This window comes from Crinia signifera, chromosome 6, assembly GCF_055691185.1.
Source record: "Crinia signifera chromosome 6, ASM5569118v1, whole genome shotgun sequence".
In the NCBI taxonomy this organism is placed as follows: domain Eukaryota; kingdom Metazoa; phylum Chordata; class Amphibia; order Anura; family Myobatrachidae; genus Crinia; species Crinia signifera.
In genome coordinates, this window is record NC_139222.1 from 182,831,166 (window position 1) to 182,848,312 (window position 17,147).

At 43.1% G+C, this 17,147-nt stretch overlaps 1 protein-coding gene across 1 annotated transcript in view; it reads left to right on the top strand.

Moving 5' to 3' along the window:
• Positions 1 to 17,147, top strand: part of TBCD (tubulin folding cofactor D) — a 282,149-nt gene that overhangs the window by 219,470 nt on the left and 45,532 nt on the right. Inside the window, exons 31-33 of the mRNA XM_083148360.1 lie at positions 9,982 to 10,065; positions 11,049 to 11,207; positions 11,836 to 11,974. Of these exons, the coding sequence (XP_083004486.1) occupies positions 9,982 to 10,065; positions 11,049 to 11,207; positions 11,836 to 11,974 (382 nt within the window). The remainder of the gene's footprint in view (positions 1 to 9,981; positions 10,066 to 11,048; positions 11,208 to 11,835; positions 11,975 to 17,147) is intronic.

Genomic DNA, 17,147 nt, shown 5'->3' on the forward strand with positions numbered 1-17,147 from the left:
CGGGGGGGGCATCCCTGCCCCCCCCGGGCGGCGAGGGGGGATGTCTGCTGTCAGGGACAGCAGACATCTCCAAACTGTCACCGCGTCTATAGACGCGGTGACAGTTTACATCCATGACGTACATTTATGCCATGTGTCGGGAAGTACTTCCCGACCATGACGTAAATGTACGTCAATTGTCGGGAAGGGGTTAAAAATGTGAGGCAAATAGGTACGCACACTTCACCAGGAAACAGGTTCATATAAACCATCCCATTAAAAATCCTCTGGGACCCAGAAACATACCGGTTTCATAGGCATTTACATACTGTACTGCTTTGTCATGTCTTTACCTGTAATGGTTTACTGTGCATACCATTCTTATTCTGTATTGTGCCCCTCTATACATTTATCTGACACTGTGGCCCCAGATATGGCTCTTAAATACTCCTAATGATGGTACACCATCCCGTATATATTACATACCAGTCACACTTCCTCTTGATGGCATCATACATGAAGCTTATAACTTCCATAACTACTACTGACATCACTGAAGCACTTTGTCCCTCAGTGATATCATTCGTGAATTGTTTATCTGAATATTTCAAGTCCTAAAACTTAGTGCCTTTACTGTGTAGAAGCAAAGTTTACAAAGTGCTCATTTTTAGTTCCTGTTCCGTTTCAGTGTAATGATTTCACTATAAATTCCACATATTCCTCTGTGCAAATGATTACAGAAAGTGTATCCTGTACATGTCAATGGATATATGTCCTCTTCTTCCTGCTCAAACATTGTCATGGCCTTAGTACAACCTTTGTATACTAACCTGCGATACATCCTTCACTAACTCAGTCTCTGTTCTCCCTTTACAAATGATCTTAGTTATGTGATCTCTTTAAATATAACCTTTGCCACATCTATAAAAAGGATCAGGCACATATCAAGGAAAAGTACAAATGGAATAAGTACCATAGCCCTACATTAATCAACACTTCAAATGCCCCTGATGAAGTCACCTAGATGATGAAACGCGTTGGGCCTGCCACTATATTGGATTGATTTGTACTCTTTGTGAAATTATTCTGTACAGTGACTGTATTACTATGTATGTCTCATAGCCATTTGAGGCTTTTTTAATTAAATATATGTATTTTAAAATTGTGTGCTTCACTACAGCGCACTCTGATTCTTTCTGTATAAGAAAATGTATTAACATTTCGCATGTATATTTGCACACACAGATAATTTATTATAAAGATAAAAAATAATAATAGTAAAAATCAATATTCAAGTTAAATATAAAAGCATAACATATGTCCAGCAGTATCCACATTTAACCTATAAATGTATCCACTTTAGGTTGGCTCTTACCCACTTTATATAGTGTCACAGTCTCCTTTAGGTGGGGAGCCTCTTAAATCTGGGCTTATGGCAGGTTCTAATCTGCCTATTAAAGGTCCCACTCATCTACTGTTTTTTATGTAATTGGAAAAAATCTGTTCTATAGAAATGTAACATTTGAGCTTTCATTAATTTCACTTAGGCCTAAATTCAATCCCGGACGAAATTTTCGGCAAGCGAAAAAAATGTCACTTCACCTATTCAGTCCTAGTGCAGATTTTTCACCTGGGTGAAAAATCCAGCATCAGAAACAACCGCGTGTATCAGCGAAATTGCCGCAAATTCATGTGGTTTCTGTGAATTCACCCACGGCATTTCACACCCCCCTCCAAAAGCGAAGCAGTATGGGTGAAAAAGTGCTAAAAAACGGGCGAAAATGCTTGTGATTGAATACAGAAAAGGCGAATCTTTTCTGTTTTTTCGCCGGGCGAAAATTTAGCCTGGGAATAAAAACCAGCCATAGTTGTTCTGACTAACCAGTTAGGTGTGAGGGAGAAGTAATTCTGCTCTGAAACTATCATATACTGGATCAGGCCTATATTACAGAACTTTCAAAAAATCCGATGAACGCAGTGTAGATAGTTCTATAAGTGTACTGGAATGTCATTTAGCCAGTAGTTACACATAGTAATGTAAGGCTGGTCACACTGTTGTGTGGCCCTAGGGCAGGAGTCTGGCTGACAGAATGCTGCAGAGCAGGTCACTGTGGCCCTCTGCTGTATGACAGTGGCACGCCCTAGACGTGCTGTGGGACATGATGAATGGTGTCACTTGTTTACTTTAATACATATTTTTTTTCTAGTCTTGCATAAGGCTGAAAAACAAGATCAGGTGAAGCACTATACGCTCACGCCAGTCATTTCATTAAGGGATTTGTATCTTGTTAATTCTACGTTTATCAAAACTTTTAGACATGTCTTAGTCATGGTTACTATTGTTCAGTAACTCATAATAATTCAATAATCCTGTCGCATTTTCTTTAACACTTGCTGACAAAGGCCATCTTCAGTTTTGACATTTCATTCATTTGTGCAATGTTTTTAATAGTCTATAAAAAATAGTTTTAATCTGATTTTCTTTTGTTTAAGCTATATTTTCCATTGTTCTATTTAGGACAAATGTGTTTTTGTTGCAATGTTTAAAAAAAAACAGCAAAAATTGTGAAAAAAAAATATGGGCCAACGTTACAATTATCTGCGCCTGATATTGGCGGATCGGAGGGATAATTGCAGCATGTATGCAGGTGACTAACCCTAAAATACAGTATTGGTTAGATGGATATGCTGGATTGTCCAGCATGTTCCTCCAATTTGATATTTTCAAACATGTTCTATATTTGTACATGTGTGCACAGTTGCTGAGGGCTTTATGATCGCTCCTGTGGGAGTCTATATTCTTACCTTGGTGGCAACCCAACTTTTGATGATTAGAAAGTCAATAGCCTGAAAAATCAGAGCTGTTGGGGCTTGTGCTTACAATAATGAATTAGGCCTCTTGTCTGTAGATTTACAGTTACCCTAAAAGCATGTGGACACCAGATAATCACACCCATATTCACTTGTCTTCTACAAAACCATGTTAATAAGTAGTTCTCACTCTAGAGAATATGTTTCCATTGCATCAGAGCCCAATGGTTTGGTGCCTTACACCAATTCAGCCAACGTTTGTCATTGCGGGTGATCATCTAGGGCAGGCATTCCCAACCACGGTCCTCAAGGCACACCAACAGTGCAGGTTTTAGTGATATCCAGGCTTCAGCACAGATGGTTTAATCAGAATCCCTCAGATACTAATTAAGTCACCTGTGCTCAAGCCTGGATATCTACAAAACATGCACTGTTGGTGTGCCTTGAGGACCGTGGTTGGGAATGCCTGATCTAGGGCTTTTGCTACTTGGCCAATATAAATCCAATCCATGAGGTTCCTGATGAATAGTTTTTGGTCTGACATAGTTTTTGGAGACACATGGATCTCTGTAGTGAGTTTTACAACTAAGAATGGACTATTTTTACATGCCATGTTCTTCAGTTCCTGGCAATCCTGGCTGTGCATGGTGCTTAGCTATGCCGATGAGTAAGTAGGTAAGTAAGTTTTATTTATGTAGCACACTTTTTCCAACAGGACTCAAGGCGCTTAACAGACATTAAATATAATGCACATACTCGTTATCAGAACGAGCAACAATGGCAGTACAGATATACATCACACATACAGATATGCACTAGATGCATTCTATTGAGTGACACGGACATGGGGAACATGTATTTACTGAGCTGTACAGCACCCAGGCAGCCATTCAGTGGTGCCACTTGGTGATTGCACCAGCCAGATCGGTAGCAAGTAAAAATGGTACAGATGAGCATACCAGACATTCCAACAACATGAAAGTTTGACTTTCATAGCTCTGGCTGGGCAGACATGTGATCAACTGAATCTACTGCTAATGACTATGGAGACTGCATGGTTGTAATCTTGGTTTTATTTGCTATGGTGCCATCCATTACACAACAGCACACATCTGCCTATATGTTTTCTTATCCTAACATCAACATCCACATATTAAATTGTACTATTTATTCTTGCTATTGTTAAAGTATTGAAATCAGGTAGCGTTATGCAAATTTATGGCATAAAAATACTTTTTTACGCTGCGATAAATCACTGGAGATGACATCACAAATGCTTTTTAACTCAGAAATCATCAAATCAATGACGACAGAGATTGCGATGACCCACCCCTTCTCCAGTACCCTGTTAAATAATGGTTCATTAGGTCTGACTATGGACTAGGTATGGCCATTGAGCATTGCTTAATTCCCACAGATGGATGATGATTTTGCTATTGATGGCAGAGATGTGACAATTTTCTGCCATCTTTCGCAGACTGGGATCCAGTGACATCTGGTACACAGAGTTTAGCCTTGCCTTTGATGTTAATTTGACTGTGGCCTGCCATGCTTCTCAACAGTGGTGGCCATCGATCGGTGCAATCCATGAGTTATTCACTGTTGTTGGTTTCATGCTATCAATGGCAATCACTAATGGCACTATCGTTAGTGAGCTTCAATAGTTATCCCCATGAATGGTCATCCCTTGCTCAGACAATCATTTGCTAGTGGAGGTCAGTGTGAGGACAGTAGAAAGTTTTGAGGCCTATAAAGTGGCCCTGTTAAGTGATGGGTGTCCGATTTGAATCTATATCCATTTGTTATGGCTGAGAAAATGAAAGAACCTAGTCAGAGAAAGATAGATGTATTTTGTTAAATCATCACATTGCAGCTAGTTGAATTATGCTGCACTCCCAATGCAGGTATAATCCCCCTTTTCCCTTTCTACAGCAATGGGACCTGACACTCCTGCTCCCTGTACTAGTGTGGTAGCTGTTATGTGAGGACTCATTCTTTATTTAAGAGTTCACTAACACTGTTCCCAGTGTTACGTAGAAATTCATCCGTACAGAAAATATGTTGTTATGTTAAACCAGGTCTCTCGAATTTCATCTGAATCCTCCCAGACAAGGCAACGAGAGTAAGATCTCCAACCTTTCATATCAACATAATCCCAAGGAATGATAATGCTCTGCAAAGCGGCTTCTGTCAGAATACGGGAACTTTCCACATGAACACTACTCATAATGTCCTTTTTGTTTTCCAGCAGTGTGTATAGTTTTAATTGTACTCAACTCTCATGATATGTCTTCCCAAACTAATATTCTGTAATGTCCACATGAAGCAGCACAATAATAATAGTAGCAATGGTTCAGTAAGAAATGGCCAGTCTACAGTGTTAGTGGCTTTAATAGTTACATTCTAGTAAAATTACTGGTACTTGTTTCCTAGCACGGCCACAACGATCATAATCGCGGTCATCGGGGGTAAAATCGGGGCCATCGCGGGCATCGCATGCGCAAAAAAATCGGGTGTGATGGGCCAGACGCGATGCCCGCGATTTCCCCATAGAGAACAATGTTAAATGCCTCAATTTACCCGCGATGACCACGATTTCCCATAGGAAACAATGTGAAATGGCTCAATTTACCCAAATTATCATAGGAACAATGGTAAATGGGCCAAAAACACCCCTGAACATTGAAATGTCCCCCCAAAAGTAGTTTACGCCACCACGCGATCAACGTGAACCCGAAGCGTGGCGAGCGCAGCGAGCCCGCGAGGGGCGGCGGTACGCGTCCTCCGACCTTTTCATACCCCTACTATCCACTAGGGCGTGGAGTGAGAATAGAATAGTGTGGCGAGCGCAGCGAGCGGACGCGGATACCTGTGAAGCCCGCGAAGGGACGCGTTTACCTGTGAAGGTATCCGCGTCCCCTCGCGGGGCTCGCTGCGCTCGCCACACTATTCTATTCTCACTCCACGCCCTAGTGGATAGTGGGGGTATGAAAAGGTCGGAGGACGTGTACCGCCGCCCCTCGCGGACTCGCTGCGCTCGCCACGCTTCGGGTTCACGTTCATCGCGGGGTGGCGTGAACTACTTTTGGGGGGACATTTCACTGGTCAGGGGGGTTTTTGGGGCTTTCTGGCCCATTTACCATTCTTCCCTATGATGATTTGGGTAAATTGACCCATTTAACATTGTTTCCTATGGGAAATCGGGGTCATCGCGGGTAAATTGAGGCATTTAACATTGTTCCCTATGGGGCCATCGCGGGTGGACCATTTAAGCATTTTTAGGCGCACACGACGCGACCGACCCGATTTTTCACTGTTTTCAATGCATTTCAATGGAAAAATCGGGGGCATCGTGTCGGTCGCGTCGCAGGCCACTAAAATTACCCCCGATGGCCAAGATTTGTGGCCGTGCTAGGAAACAAGTACCAAATTACTAATAAATAATAAATACAAAAAGTGGAGTTTCTCCAATACCTAAAACCTGGACAATACATATGGAGGCTGAGTGCATAGGCTCTTCTAGCCCAGGCTGAGGCAGCATTTGTATTGTGGAACATGTGTCAGATGGGCTTTGTGGTTTGACAACCGGCTTTGCTGTGGTCTGTACATGCTGATGGTGGCCCCAAGATGTCACCAATGGTTTACTGACCTAATTTTATGTATATTATCGCCAATATCAACCCAATGTTGACAGCATGTCACCGCATTAAAATTGTTACATCATTTTTTTATTCATTTTTTTGAAAGCTGGAAACAAAATTATATTGTGACAGTCTGTTTTCAAATGAGTGCTTTACACATGGTACTGCAGTATAGTTACTTTTATTCTTGCAATAATAGCAGCACCCTCTGCCCTATATTCCATGTATATCATATATTGTGATCTCAGAGACCTGGACCAGGTGTAATAGATTCACTGTAACCTGGATATAAGATTTCTAGCAATAAGTGAGAGCTTGCTGAGTAAATTGTGAAAATAGTGTAGTGTGTGTCTTTTATCTGGCTACTCACACTAGACATGGAAAATAGCCTGAGGGAGCACTAACTGAATATTTAAATTTGCCCATCCTGCTGTGACGCCAAGTGTACAGGCGGTCAGCGGACATTTCATACGCGCTGCCAGATGTGCCAATATATCTTTAGATATATCAGCTGTGCTGCATAGCTGCCGCAATAGGTCTGTGAACACCATCATTCACAGACATATCAGGGATACACACTCACTGACAGGCTTGATTAATGCTGTGTAGACACTGGCAGATATATGGGCCATTCGTGTAAGCAGCCAATATATTGTGAGCCTTTCGGCAATATGTCTGTAAACCGCATAATTCACAGACATTATTGCGTCAGCTGTCAGCACAGCAGATGACCAATATACTGTATCTACAGATATGTTGAAGCAATTCTGTTTTCCCCATTCCTTTACTATAGTATACACACACTGTAACAAAACACAATAGAAACGAACACTGACTTGTTTTATTCCATGAATATGTACACCAAACAAATGTAACTTTAACAAATAAATGTATGCTCTGTTCATCATCTGTTCTTGGTAATAATATATGATATTGGTTTTACTCTCACCATACTTCATTGCATTTCAGCAGTGTATTGGGGCAGCACGGATGGTGTAATGGTTAGCATCACTGCCTCACAGCACTGAGGTCATGGGTTGGATTCCCACCATGGCCCTAACTGTGCGGAGTTTGTATATTCTCCCCGTACTTGCATTGGTTTCCTCCGGGTACTCCAGTTTTCTTTCACAATCCAAAAATATATATTGGTACAGGTTAAGTATCCCGTATACAAAATGCTCGGGATCAGAAGAATTTTGGATAACGGATTATTCCGTATTTCAGAATATTTTAATATTTCAATGATGTATTTTTAAGTATCTTGCATTTATGCTGTATAAACACATCAAACACATGAAATGCACACAAATATATTTTATTTGTTCAAAAAACAAGGTTTCAAAACATGAAACAAAATTTGTTATATTTGTTATATTGAAGCAATCATTTTCTTGTACATATATAGTGCCAGTTACATATCATGTCCTCAGTAGTGCCAGTTACATATCATGTCCCCAGTAGTGCCAGTTACATATCATGTCTCCAGTAGTGCCAGTTACATATCATGTCCCCAGTAGTGCCAGTTACATATCATGTCCCCAGTAGTGCCAGTTACATATCATGTCCCCAGTAGTGCCAGTTACATATCATGTCCCCAGTAGTGCCAGTTACATATCATGTCCCCAGTAGTGCCAGTTACATATCATGTCCCCAGTAGTGCCAGTTACATATCATGTCCCCAGTAGTGCCAGTTACATATCATGTCCCCAGTAGTGCCAGTTACATATCACGTCCCCAGTAGTGCCAGTTACATATCACGTCCCCAGTAGTGCCAGTTACATATCACGTCCCCAGTAGTGCCAGTTACATATCATGTCCTCAGTAGTGCCAGTTACATATCATGTCCCCAGTAGTGCCAGTTACATATCATGTCCTCAGTAGTGCCAGTTACATATCATGTCCTCAGTAGTGCCAGTTACATATCATGTCCTCAGTAGTGCCAGTTACATATCATGTCCTCAGTAGTGCTAGTTACATCATGTCCCCAGTAGTGCCAGTTACATATCATGTCCCCAGTAGTGCCAGTTACATATCATGTCCCCAGTAGTGCCAGTTACATATCATGTCCCCAGTAGTGCCAGTTACATATCATGTCCCCAGTAGTGCCAGTTACATATCATGTCCCCAGTAGTGCCAGTTACATATCATGTCCCCAGTAGTGCCAGTTACATATCATGTCCCCAGTAGTGCCAGTTACATATCATGTCCCCAGTAGTGCCAGTTACATATCACGCCCCCAGTAGTGCCAGTTACATATCACGCCCCCAGTAGTGCCAGTTACATATCACGTCCCCAGTAGTGCCAGGTACATATCACGTCCTCAGTAGTGGCAGTCAAATATCATGTCCCCAGTAGTGGCAGTTACATATCATGTCCCCAGTAGTGCCAGTTACATATCATGTCCCCAGTAGTGCCAGTTACATATCATGTCCCCAGTAATGCCAGTTACATATCATGTCCCCTGTAGTGACAGTTACATATCATGTCCTCAGTAGTGCCAGTTACATATCATGTCCTCAGTAGTGCCAGTTACATATCATGTCCCCAGTAGTGCCAGTTACATATCATGTCCTCAGTAGTGCCAGTTACATATCATGTCCTCAGTAGTGCTAGTTACATATCATGTCCCCAGTAGTGGCAGTTACATATCATGTCCCCAGTAGTGGCAGTTACATATCATGTCCCCAGTAGTGCTAGTTACATATCATGTCCCCAGTAGTGCCAGTTACATATCATGTCCCCAGTAGTGCCAGTTACATATCATGTCCTCAGTAGTGCCAGTTACATATCATGTCCTCAGTAGTGCCAGTTACATATCATGTCCTCAGTAGTGCCAGTTACATATCATGTCCTCAGTAGTGCTAGTTACATCATGTCCCCAGTAGTGCCAGTTACATATCATGTCCCCAGTAGTGCCAGTTACATATCATGTCCCCAGTAGTGCTGTTACAATTGTCTCCAGTGAGTTTTTAGCAAAAAAAATATAATTTTTTTCACTTTCTGGAATGTATGGTTTTCGGAATAATTCGGATATGGGATATTCAACCTGTACTTCAAACAAAAATTAACCCTAGAATGTCTGTGTGTATGTGCATGTGGTAGGGAACATAGATTGTAAGCTCCACTGATATGAATGTTCAAATATTCTCTGTATAGTGCTGCGAAATACAGTATTTGTTCGCTATATATAAGAAACTGTTAATAATAAATAGTGTAAAGTGGCTGTCTGGTGCCACAAGGGATCGCTTTGCATTTAGCATCAGACCAGTAATTGCCAAATACTGCTTCCTGCTGCTCCTATGTCATCTGATAGAATGTTCTTTTGGTGGAATCACTGCGTAAGTGCGATTTTCTTATGGAGATCACAATAAAGCTGTACTTCAATAAAGCATCCTGGTATGCTGCTGCCTAGAATGATTTTTGAGTTTTCACAGACCCCTAAACCATTTTCCCTGGTGTTGGACCTTCACTCTGATATTACTGTTGATTTAGAGAAAATTATGTGAAATCTTAAAGTACTTTGGCTTTAGTCTCCATTTTCTATCTCCAGGGTGCGAGAAGCAGCTATGGCCAGTCTGCTGGACATCACACTGTTACTAGTGAAGCACTCTCCGGATCTTATATGGGAAGATTTGTAAGTGACATATTTTCCCATTAAAGCTGTACACATTAATACTAAGCTTTGTTTTGTCTGTAAATATTGAATTAAAAGATACAGGTGTTAATCATAAAGTAAACTTGCACATAATGATTCAATATATATATATATTTTTTTTTAATCCACACATTTATCTGTGAAAAAAGGGTATCACAGAAGGAGTAAATGCATTTGACTTAGGATATGTCCAAAGTGTGTATCACACTAAAGTTATATAGTAACATTCACACTTTCCTCTGGGTACCTTCAGATTTTTTCTGTATATTTTTAAATTCCAGGAGTTCTAATGGATAAGTACAGTATATACTAATAGTACAGGTAATATCCAGTCTGCATACATTTGCTGAGCCATAAAACATTAATGCTGCTTTCACACCGCAAAACCTGCTTAGACCCGGTATTTCAAACGTTTCTTAAACGGGTCAGATCAAGTAAAACCCCTTTCACACCGCACATAAATACAGAGTCTCAAGCAGGTTTGCGCTGTGAAAGGAGCTGGTGGAGAACAGGACACACAATAGCTGGGTCCTGCTCATTATATATGCACAGAGCAGACAAGCTCAGTGCTCACTAAATACCGGTTCAGAGCCGTTCACACTGCATAAAAAACCGCTCTGAACCATGTAGGACTCTGCTTTTTACCCGTTTGCAAATACCGGTTATTTGTAACCGGTAAATGCAGACTGGCGCTTTCACACTTCAGCTGTAACCGCTTTAACAGGCTAAAAAATCGTCAATATACCGGTTAAGAGCTGCAGTGTGAAAGGGGTATTAGGAATCTAGAAACAGTGGTTCAGCCTATAACGCCTAATCAGAGGCTGCTATTTTCTCACACAGTTTCCAAAATGTACGCAAGCATCTGAATCATTGCTATGGACATACACCTATGAAATCCTTTTATGTGGCCTGTCTTTGGTGGGGTAAATGTAACTAAGAATTGTATTGCATTTTTCCCACAGAACCCAGCGAATGATGTGCTCAATAGTTCAGCAAGCAGCCGAGAAGATTGATCGCTTTAGAGCCCATGCTGGCTCAGTTTTCCTTAACCTACTCTACCAAGATAGCCCACCCATCCCACACATTCCACACCGGGAGGATCTGGAGAGAATATTCCCCAGGTATTCCTATATGCACTATGGGTTATCTAACTGGACTGCGTTATTTGAGGGTACGTTTTGTGCTTGGTCTGATCAGATCAGCTGCATAATCACAGCTTTGAATCGGCATCAATCTGACTGACTTGAGCACCAGACAGCTATTCCAGAGCGGTCATCTGCATAGACCTGCACGCTTAGCAACAGCTGTATGCTAACAGCTCTAGTAATGAATTTGTCCTCTTATGTAACTGTCACAGTTACGCAGCGCACAGTAGGAATGAAAGTGCTGATTGTCTTTACTTAAACACTTCACACGAAAATAATGGGTTCTTAACAATGGACAGGGGTCTACTGCTCATTACATACAGACATCCGGAAATACATTCTGTTTAATGGGAAATTGCTGAAAGTTGTAACCATTTTTGTTGAAAACTAAATTCTGACATTGCTTTCATTAATTGCAGATAGTTATATGCTTCTTTGCTTCCCTACATTACAGAAAATTCCAGAAATGAATTTCTTACATTCTCTTACAGTTTATAGAGTTGTCTGTGTTTAGTTGTTTCATTAGTGTCCAGACTTGACCTTGGTGTTGCAGCTTTCACTGGTTGTATTGGTCCTATGACATATATCTGTCCTCTCTGTCCAGGTCACAGACAGACTCACTGAACTGGAATGCCCCATCACAAGCCTTCCCTCGAATCACACAGCTCCTGGGGCTGCCGATATATAGTTACTATGTCCTAATGGGTCTGACTGTGTCGGTTGGTGGATTAACAGAATCAACGGTATGAAACTTGCAGTCTTACAATATATTGTTCCTGTTCTCAGAGCTGTTGTCAACAGTAGTAAAGTTCGAAATAGTTTTTTACTAGGCTGTAATTCCTGTGCTGTTCCCCGTGTACAATACATGTACTGTACCTTCACTTGCTGAATACATGTATACCCCTTGTCCTTTCAACTCCTAGGATTTAGCTCATACAGTATACCACTGTATAACATCTCTGGACCCTAATAGCACCTTTGGGTTGTAAGATATATGTTTTGGGGTATTCTCATTCCACTGGTAAGTTCTAAGCTACTTACATTAGCGTTTTCATTACACTAATGGGGGCTGAATCCATTAGCAGCAGTGTGCCACCTGGTAGCCTCAAGTTTTGGCTATGCACAAATTTGCCCATGAGGGTAGATTATAAATCACTACTTTTACAGCATGCATATCAATCGGGCATTGCTGGCCGCTATTTGCCATTCCCGATCAGTGTGGAATAATTGATTCCTCAACATAGATTGCTAACTCTGGGGTTTATTCTAGTTTATTCTTTCTGACAAAATCCTTCTTAGATGGACAAAACCATGTGCACTGCAGGGGGGCAAATGTAACATGTGCAGAGAGAATTAGATTTGGGTGAGTTATTTTGTTTCTGTGCAGGGAAAATACTGACTGCATGATTTTACACTTTAATATAGATCTCACTTTGAAGAAAAACCCCACCCAAATCTAATTCTCTCTGCACAAGTTACATCTGCCCCACCCGCAGTGCACATGGTTTTGTCCATCTAAGAAGGATTTTGTCAGAAAGAATGGACTAGAATAACCCCCTAAATGTTAATAATAATTATACACGAGGACTGGATCATGTGACCAGTGTAGATTTAGATTGAAAACGTCCTGAATCTGGTTCTGTTTCCCATTTAGCTGCATGGTGCACATTATATTATTCATTACCATTTTATTGGCATTCGGCTCTGGAACAAGTTTAAATCTTATACCACCTGTTCATGAGCTGCTTATTTTACTGTACTTTCCTGCAACAAACATTAGTTCAGTCATGTCACCTTTGTTCTTGATTCCTCCACTAAATGCCATGTATTCTAGTTCTTTGGTCTGTATTCTGCAAAGCTCCACATTATTTAACATCTACAGAAGCAGTGACTATATTGTGCTTCAGTATTGCATGTCTTTTTATGGCAGAAACTCCCTGTGGGTCAAACTGTTTTCATGGTACATATGAAACATTCAGGGATAATCCACCACTGGTGAATTGATTAATGAATAGCTCTTTCATGTCAGCCTAAGACAGCATCTCACCTCTTTGAAATCTGGGCTGCTTTTCTCCAGTATCACTTACACAGGGCAAAGGACACACTCCGCCACTAAGCCAATCTGTAATTGTTTGATATCGAATATGTTTGTTCAGAATCCTGCGGCTAAGGGAAAAAACCTTACCAAAATATTGCACATTAGATATGGAGACTAACTGCCCAAGTTTTACTAAAAGTTTAAAAAAAGCTTTGATAATTCATATAGAAATGTATTGGTCTAAAAACAAAGTGCAGTGTCCCATAGAAGTCAATCAGAATATTTCCTTTTTGTTGTCATTCGCTGGGAACATACTTTACCATTTTTTGCACCGCCGATATACCGCAGCCCGAACAATGTAGGCCATACACACTGAACGATATCATTAATATTGTTCAGTGATGTCACCCAACCCCCTGCTGGACATAAAGTAGTGTATAATGTAGGCCGATGTGACAGCATGTTCAGATGACATAGAACTTCGTAAACGAACCGCGTGAAAATGCATTGTTAACATTATAGTGCGTACACACTTGACATTGTTAGGCAGATGTATTAAGCCTGGAAAAGTGATACAATGGAGATAAAGTGGAGATAAAGTGAAAGGAGATAAAGCACCAGCAAATCAACTCAGAGGCGTACCTAGAGATTCATAGGCCCCATAGCAAAAGTTTGTAAGGGCCCCCTAATTAGCAACTGATGGTGATAAATGTATGTAAAACATATTAATTACACAGCAAAGATGGGCCCCCTTAAGCTCTGGGCCCCATAGCAGCTGCACCCCTTGCACCTATGGTAGTTACGCCTTTGAATCAACTCCTAACTGTCAATTTCAAACACAGTTCATTGGCTGGTGTTTTAGCTACTTTCACTTTATCTCCAATTTATCTCCAGTTTATCTCTCCTTCAGGCTTAATACATCTGCCCCCATGTACCATAATATCATTATTGTTATAATTTAAAACAATTGTATAGTGTGTCTATGCACCTTTACTTGTACAAATGTAGTTTCTCATTGTTTCCACAGTTATCATACATTGATACTCTTAATGGGGCAGATGTATCAATCTGTCCATAACGTTTGTATTATAACGTTTCCTACTTCGCCTGTCATAACGTTTACTAGCTGGGACTGTTTTCACCCTAATGTATGATTCTGACGTTAGTGAGTAACGTTAATCGTTAACTCACCTCTTCTCCTTATTTGCCTTTATTTTGCGTTTGCATTTCATCGAGCCCCATTGCCGCCATCCCGCGAACTGACAACTGACTCCCCACCTAAAACACTTCAGCTGCTATTGGAGCTGGCAGGGGGATTAACTCGGCGATGTGTATTAACTCGCTGGAGGCAGGGTGACGGGGAGCACCAGCCACTTCAGCCAGAGCAGCGGATTGGTAGTTGCAGCAGCCCGGGGAAGCAGGTGCCGTGGCCAGGAAGGGACAAGCTGCAGGAGGGTGATTTAACTCAGCGGGGTCCCTCCGGCGATGTGTATTAACTCAGCGGGGTCCCTCCAGCGATGTGTATTAACTCGGCGGGGTCCCTGCAGTGCATTGGAACTAACTAGCGCTATCCCCCGGGCGGCGGCGCGGGAAGCGCTTCTGATTTTGAAAAGACTTGCCGCACGCTGATTGGCTGAATCTCAGCTAATCAGCGTGCAGTAAGAGTTTTCAAACCCAGCCGCGCTCTTCCCGCGCCGCCGCCCGGGGGATAGCGCTAGTTAGTTCCAATGGCAATGCACTGCAGGGACCCCGCCGAGTTAATACACATCGCCGGAGGGACCCCGCTGAGTTAATACAAATCACCCTCCTGCAGCTTGTCCCTTCCTGGCCACGGCACCTGCTTCCCCGGGCTGCTGCAACTACCAATCCGCTGCTCTGGCTGAAGTGGCTGGTGCTCCCCGTCACCCTGCCTCCAGCTATACCTCCCCATCCTCCGGCCACGGTACTTGCTTCCCCTTCTCCCTGCCATGGAGCTGCCGCTGCTGGTCCCGCTGATGGAGCTGCCACCGCTGATGGAGCTGCTGCTGATGGAGCTGCTGCCGTGAGTCCCGCTGATGGAGCTGCCACCGCTGGTCTACCTTATGGAGCAGCCGCCACTGGTCCCACTGATGAAGCCACCGCAGGTCCCCTTCCTTCCCTCTGGAGCAGGAGACCTGTGGTGGCTCCATCAGGGGGACCAGCGGCGGCAGCTCCATCAGTGGGATACTGCTTCCCCTCAGCCCCGGCATCCGTTCCCCCATACCTCCCGGATGCTGTACCCGCTTCCTCTACCCTCCTGGCCGCGGCAGATGATTTCTTTGCCCGCAGCAGCAGCCATCCCCATCCCCCTGCCCGCAGCAGCTGCCCCCGTCCCCTCGGTAGGCAGCATAATACTTCTTTTAACTTCTTATTTTAATGAAAATCACCCCACCAGCTATTGGAGCTGGCAGGGGAGTTTGTGCAGCGGTGTGTAAAAGCCGCTGTCAGAGGGGTCCCTGCGGTGATGTGATTTCACTCGGCGGGGTCCCTTCAGTGCATTGGAATTAAGTAGCAGCGCTATCCCCGCGGGAAGCGCTGCTGGGTTTAAAACCACTTGCTGCACGCTGATTGGCTGAGATTCAGCTAATCAGCGTGCAGCGAAGTTTTCAAACCCAGCCTTCCCACGCCGCCGCCGCCCGGGGGACAGCGCTAGTTAATTCCAATGCACTGAAGGGACCCCGCCGAGTGAAATCACATCACCGCAGGGACCCCTCTGACAGCGGCTTTTACACACCGCTGCAGAAACTCCCCTGCCAGCTCAAATAGCCGGTGGGGGTCTGACAGCAGATCTCTAATTTAAAAAAAAAACCTAACGCCAGCCTGGGGCTGGCGAAGTGAAACAACAGGCTTAACGTCTTGGAAGGCAATAATACATTGCCTGTGACGTTAAAGCTTATGGCTAAAAGCCAGAGGACAGCGCCTGAACGTTAAGTTCAGGGCTGCCTCAGGGGGACGTTAAAAGCCCCTTTCATACATTTCTTCAAAACGTAAAAAAGTCCCTTTACTAACGTTAAGTGCTACATAAGCACTTAACGTTGGTTAGTACATCTGCCCCAATGTTCCTTCATTGTGGGCTGTACAGTGTATATGATTGATCACCAGTATATGATTGATCACAACACTGGTGATGCACTTTTTATCATAGTGATTTATGTTCTGGGGAAAAATGACTGGGCACCCATTTACTATAGTTCTAGCCCTGTTTTGAAAAAATTTCCGCTTCTCCTCGCACACAAAGACCAATTTATCACCTGAGGAAGCAGATGTGATATCGGACAAACTTGCAATGCGATCAATTAAATAAAATACATGGATGTATAAATGATCGCATGCAGAAACAGCGCTTGCGCCCTGTTGCGACTATCCACCTGCGCGTCCTGCTACCTCTCCCCTCTGTTGATTTATACTCCTTAACCCCCTGGGATCGGCTTCTGCAGCTCTGCTGGCCTTCGGGGCTTCCTTCTACTGTGGTGCTGTTAAGTGACCTGCCACTTTGCAGCGTCCCTTTACTGAATCGGGGGTCACAGTGCAGCAGGAGGACCTGGAAACAGGCAGCCCTCACAAGAGCAGTGATCCTGGAACCTGGGGAGGGGAGTATGGTTTTATTTTTTCACACACTGATCAGCCTGTGTGTCACACACACACACACACACACACACAGCTGATCACAGTGGCCCAGTTCCCGCATAGCGCAGAGAAAGCTGTGCAGAAGAACCAATTTGTATCTGAGCCCTGCTGAATTTGGGTGTGGTATAACACACCGACAGTCAGGATTCCGACAGTCATTAGCCCGACGTCGGAATCCCAACTGCACCGCAGGGGGAGCGCAACAAAGCCCCTTGCGGGGTCGCTGCGGGCAC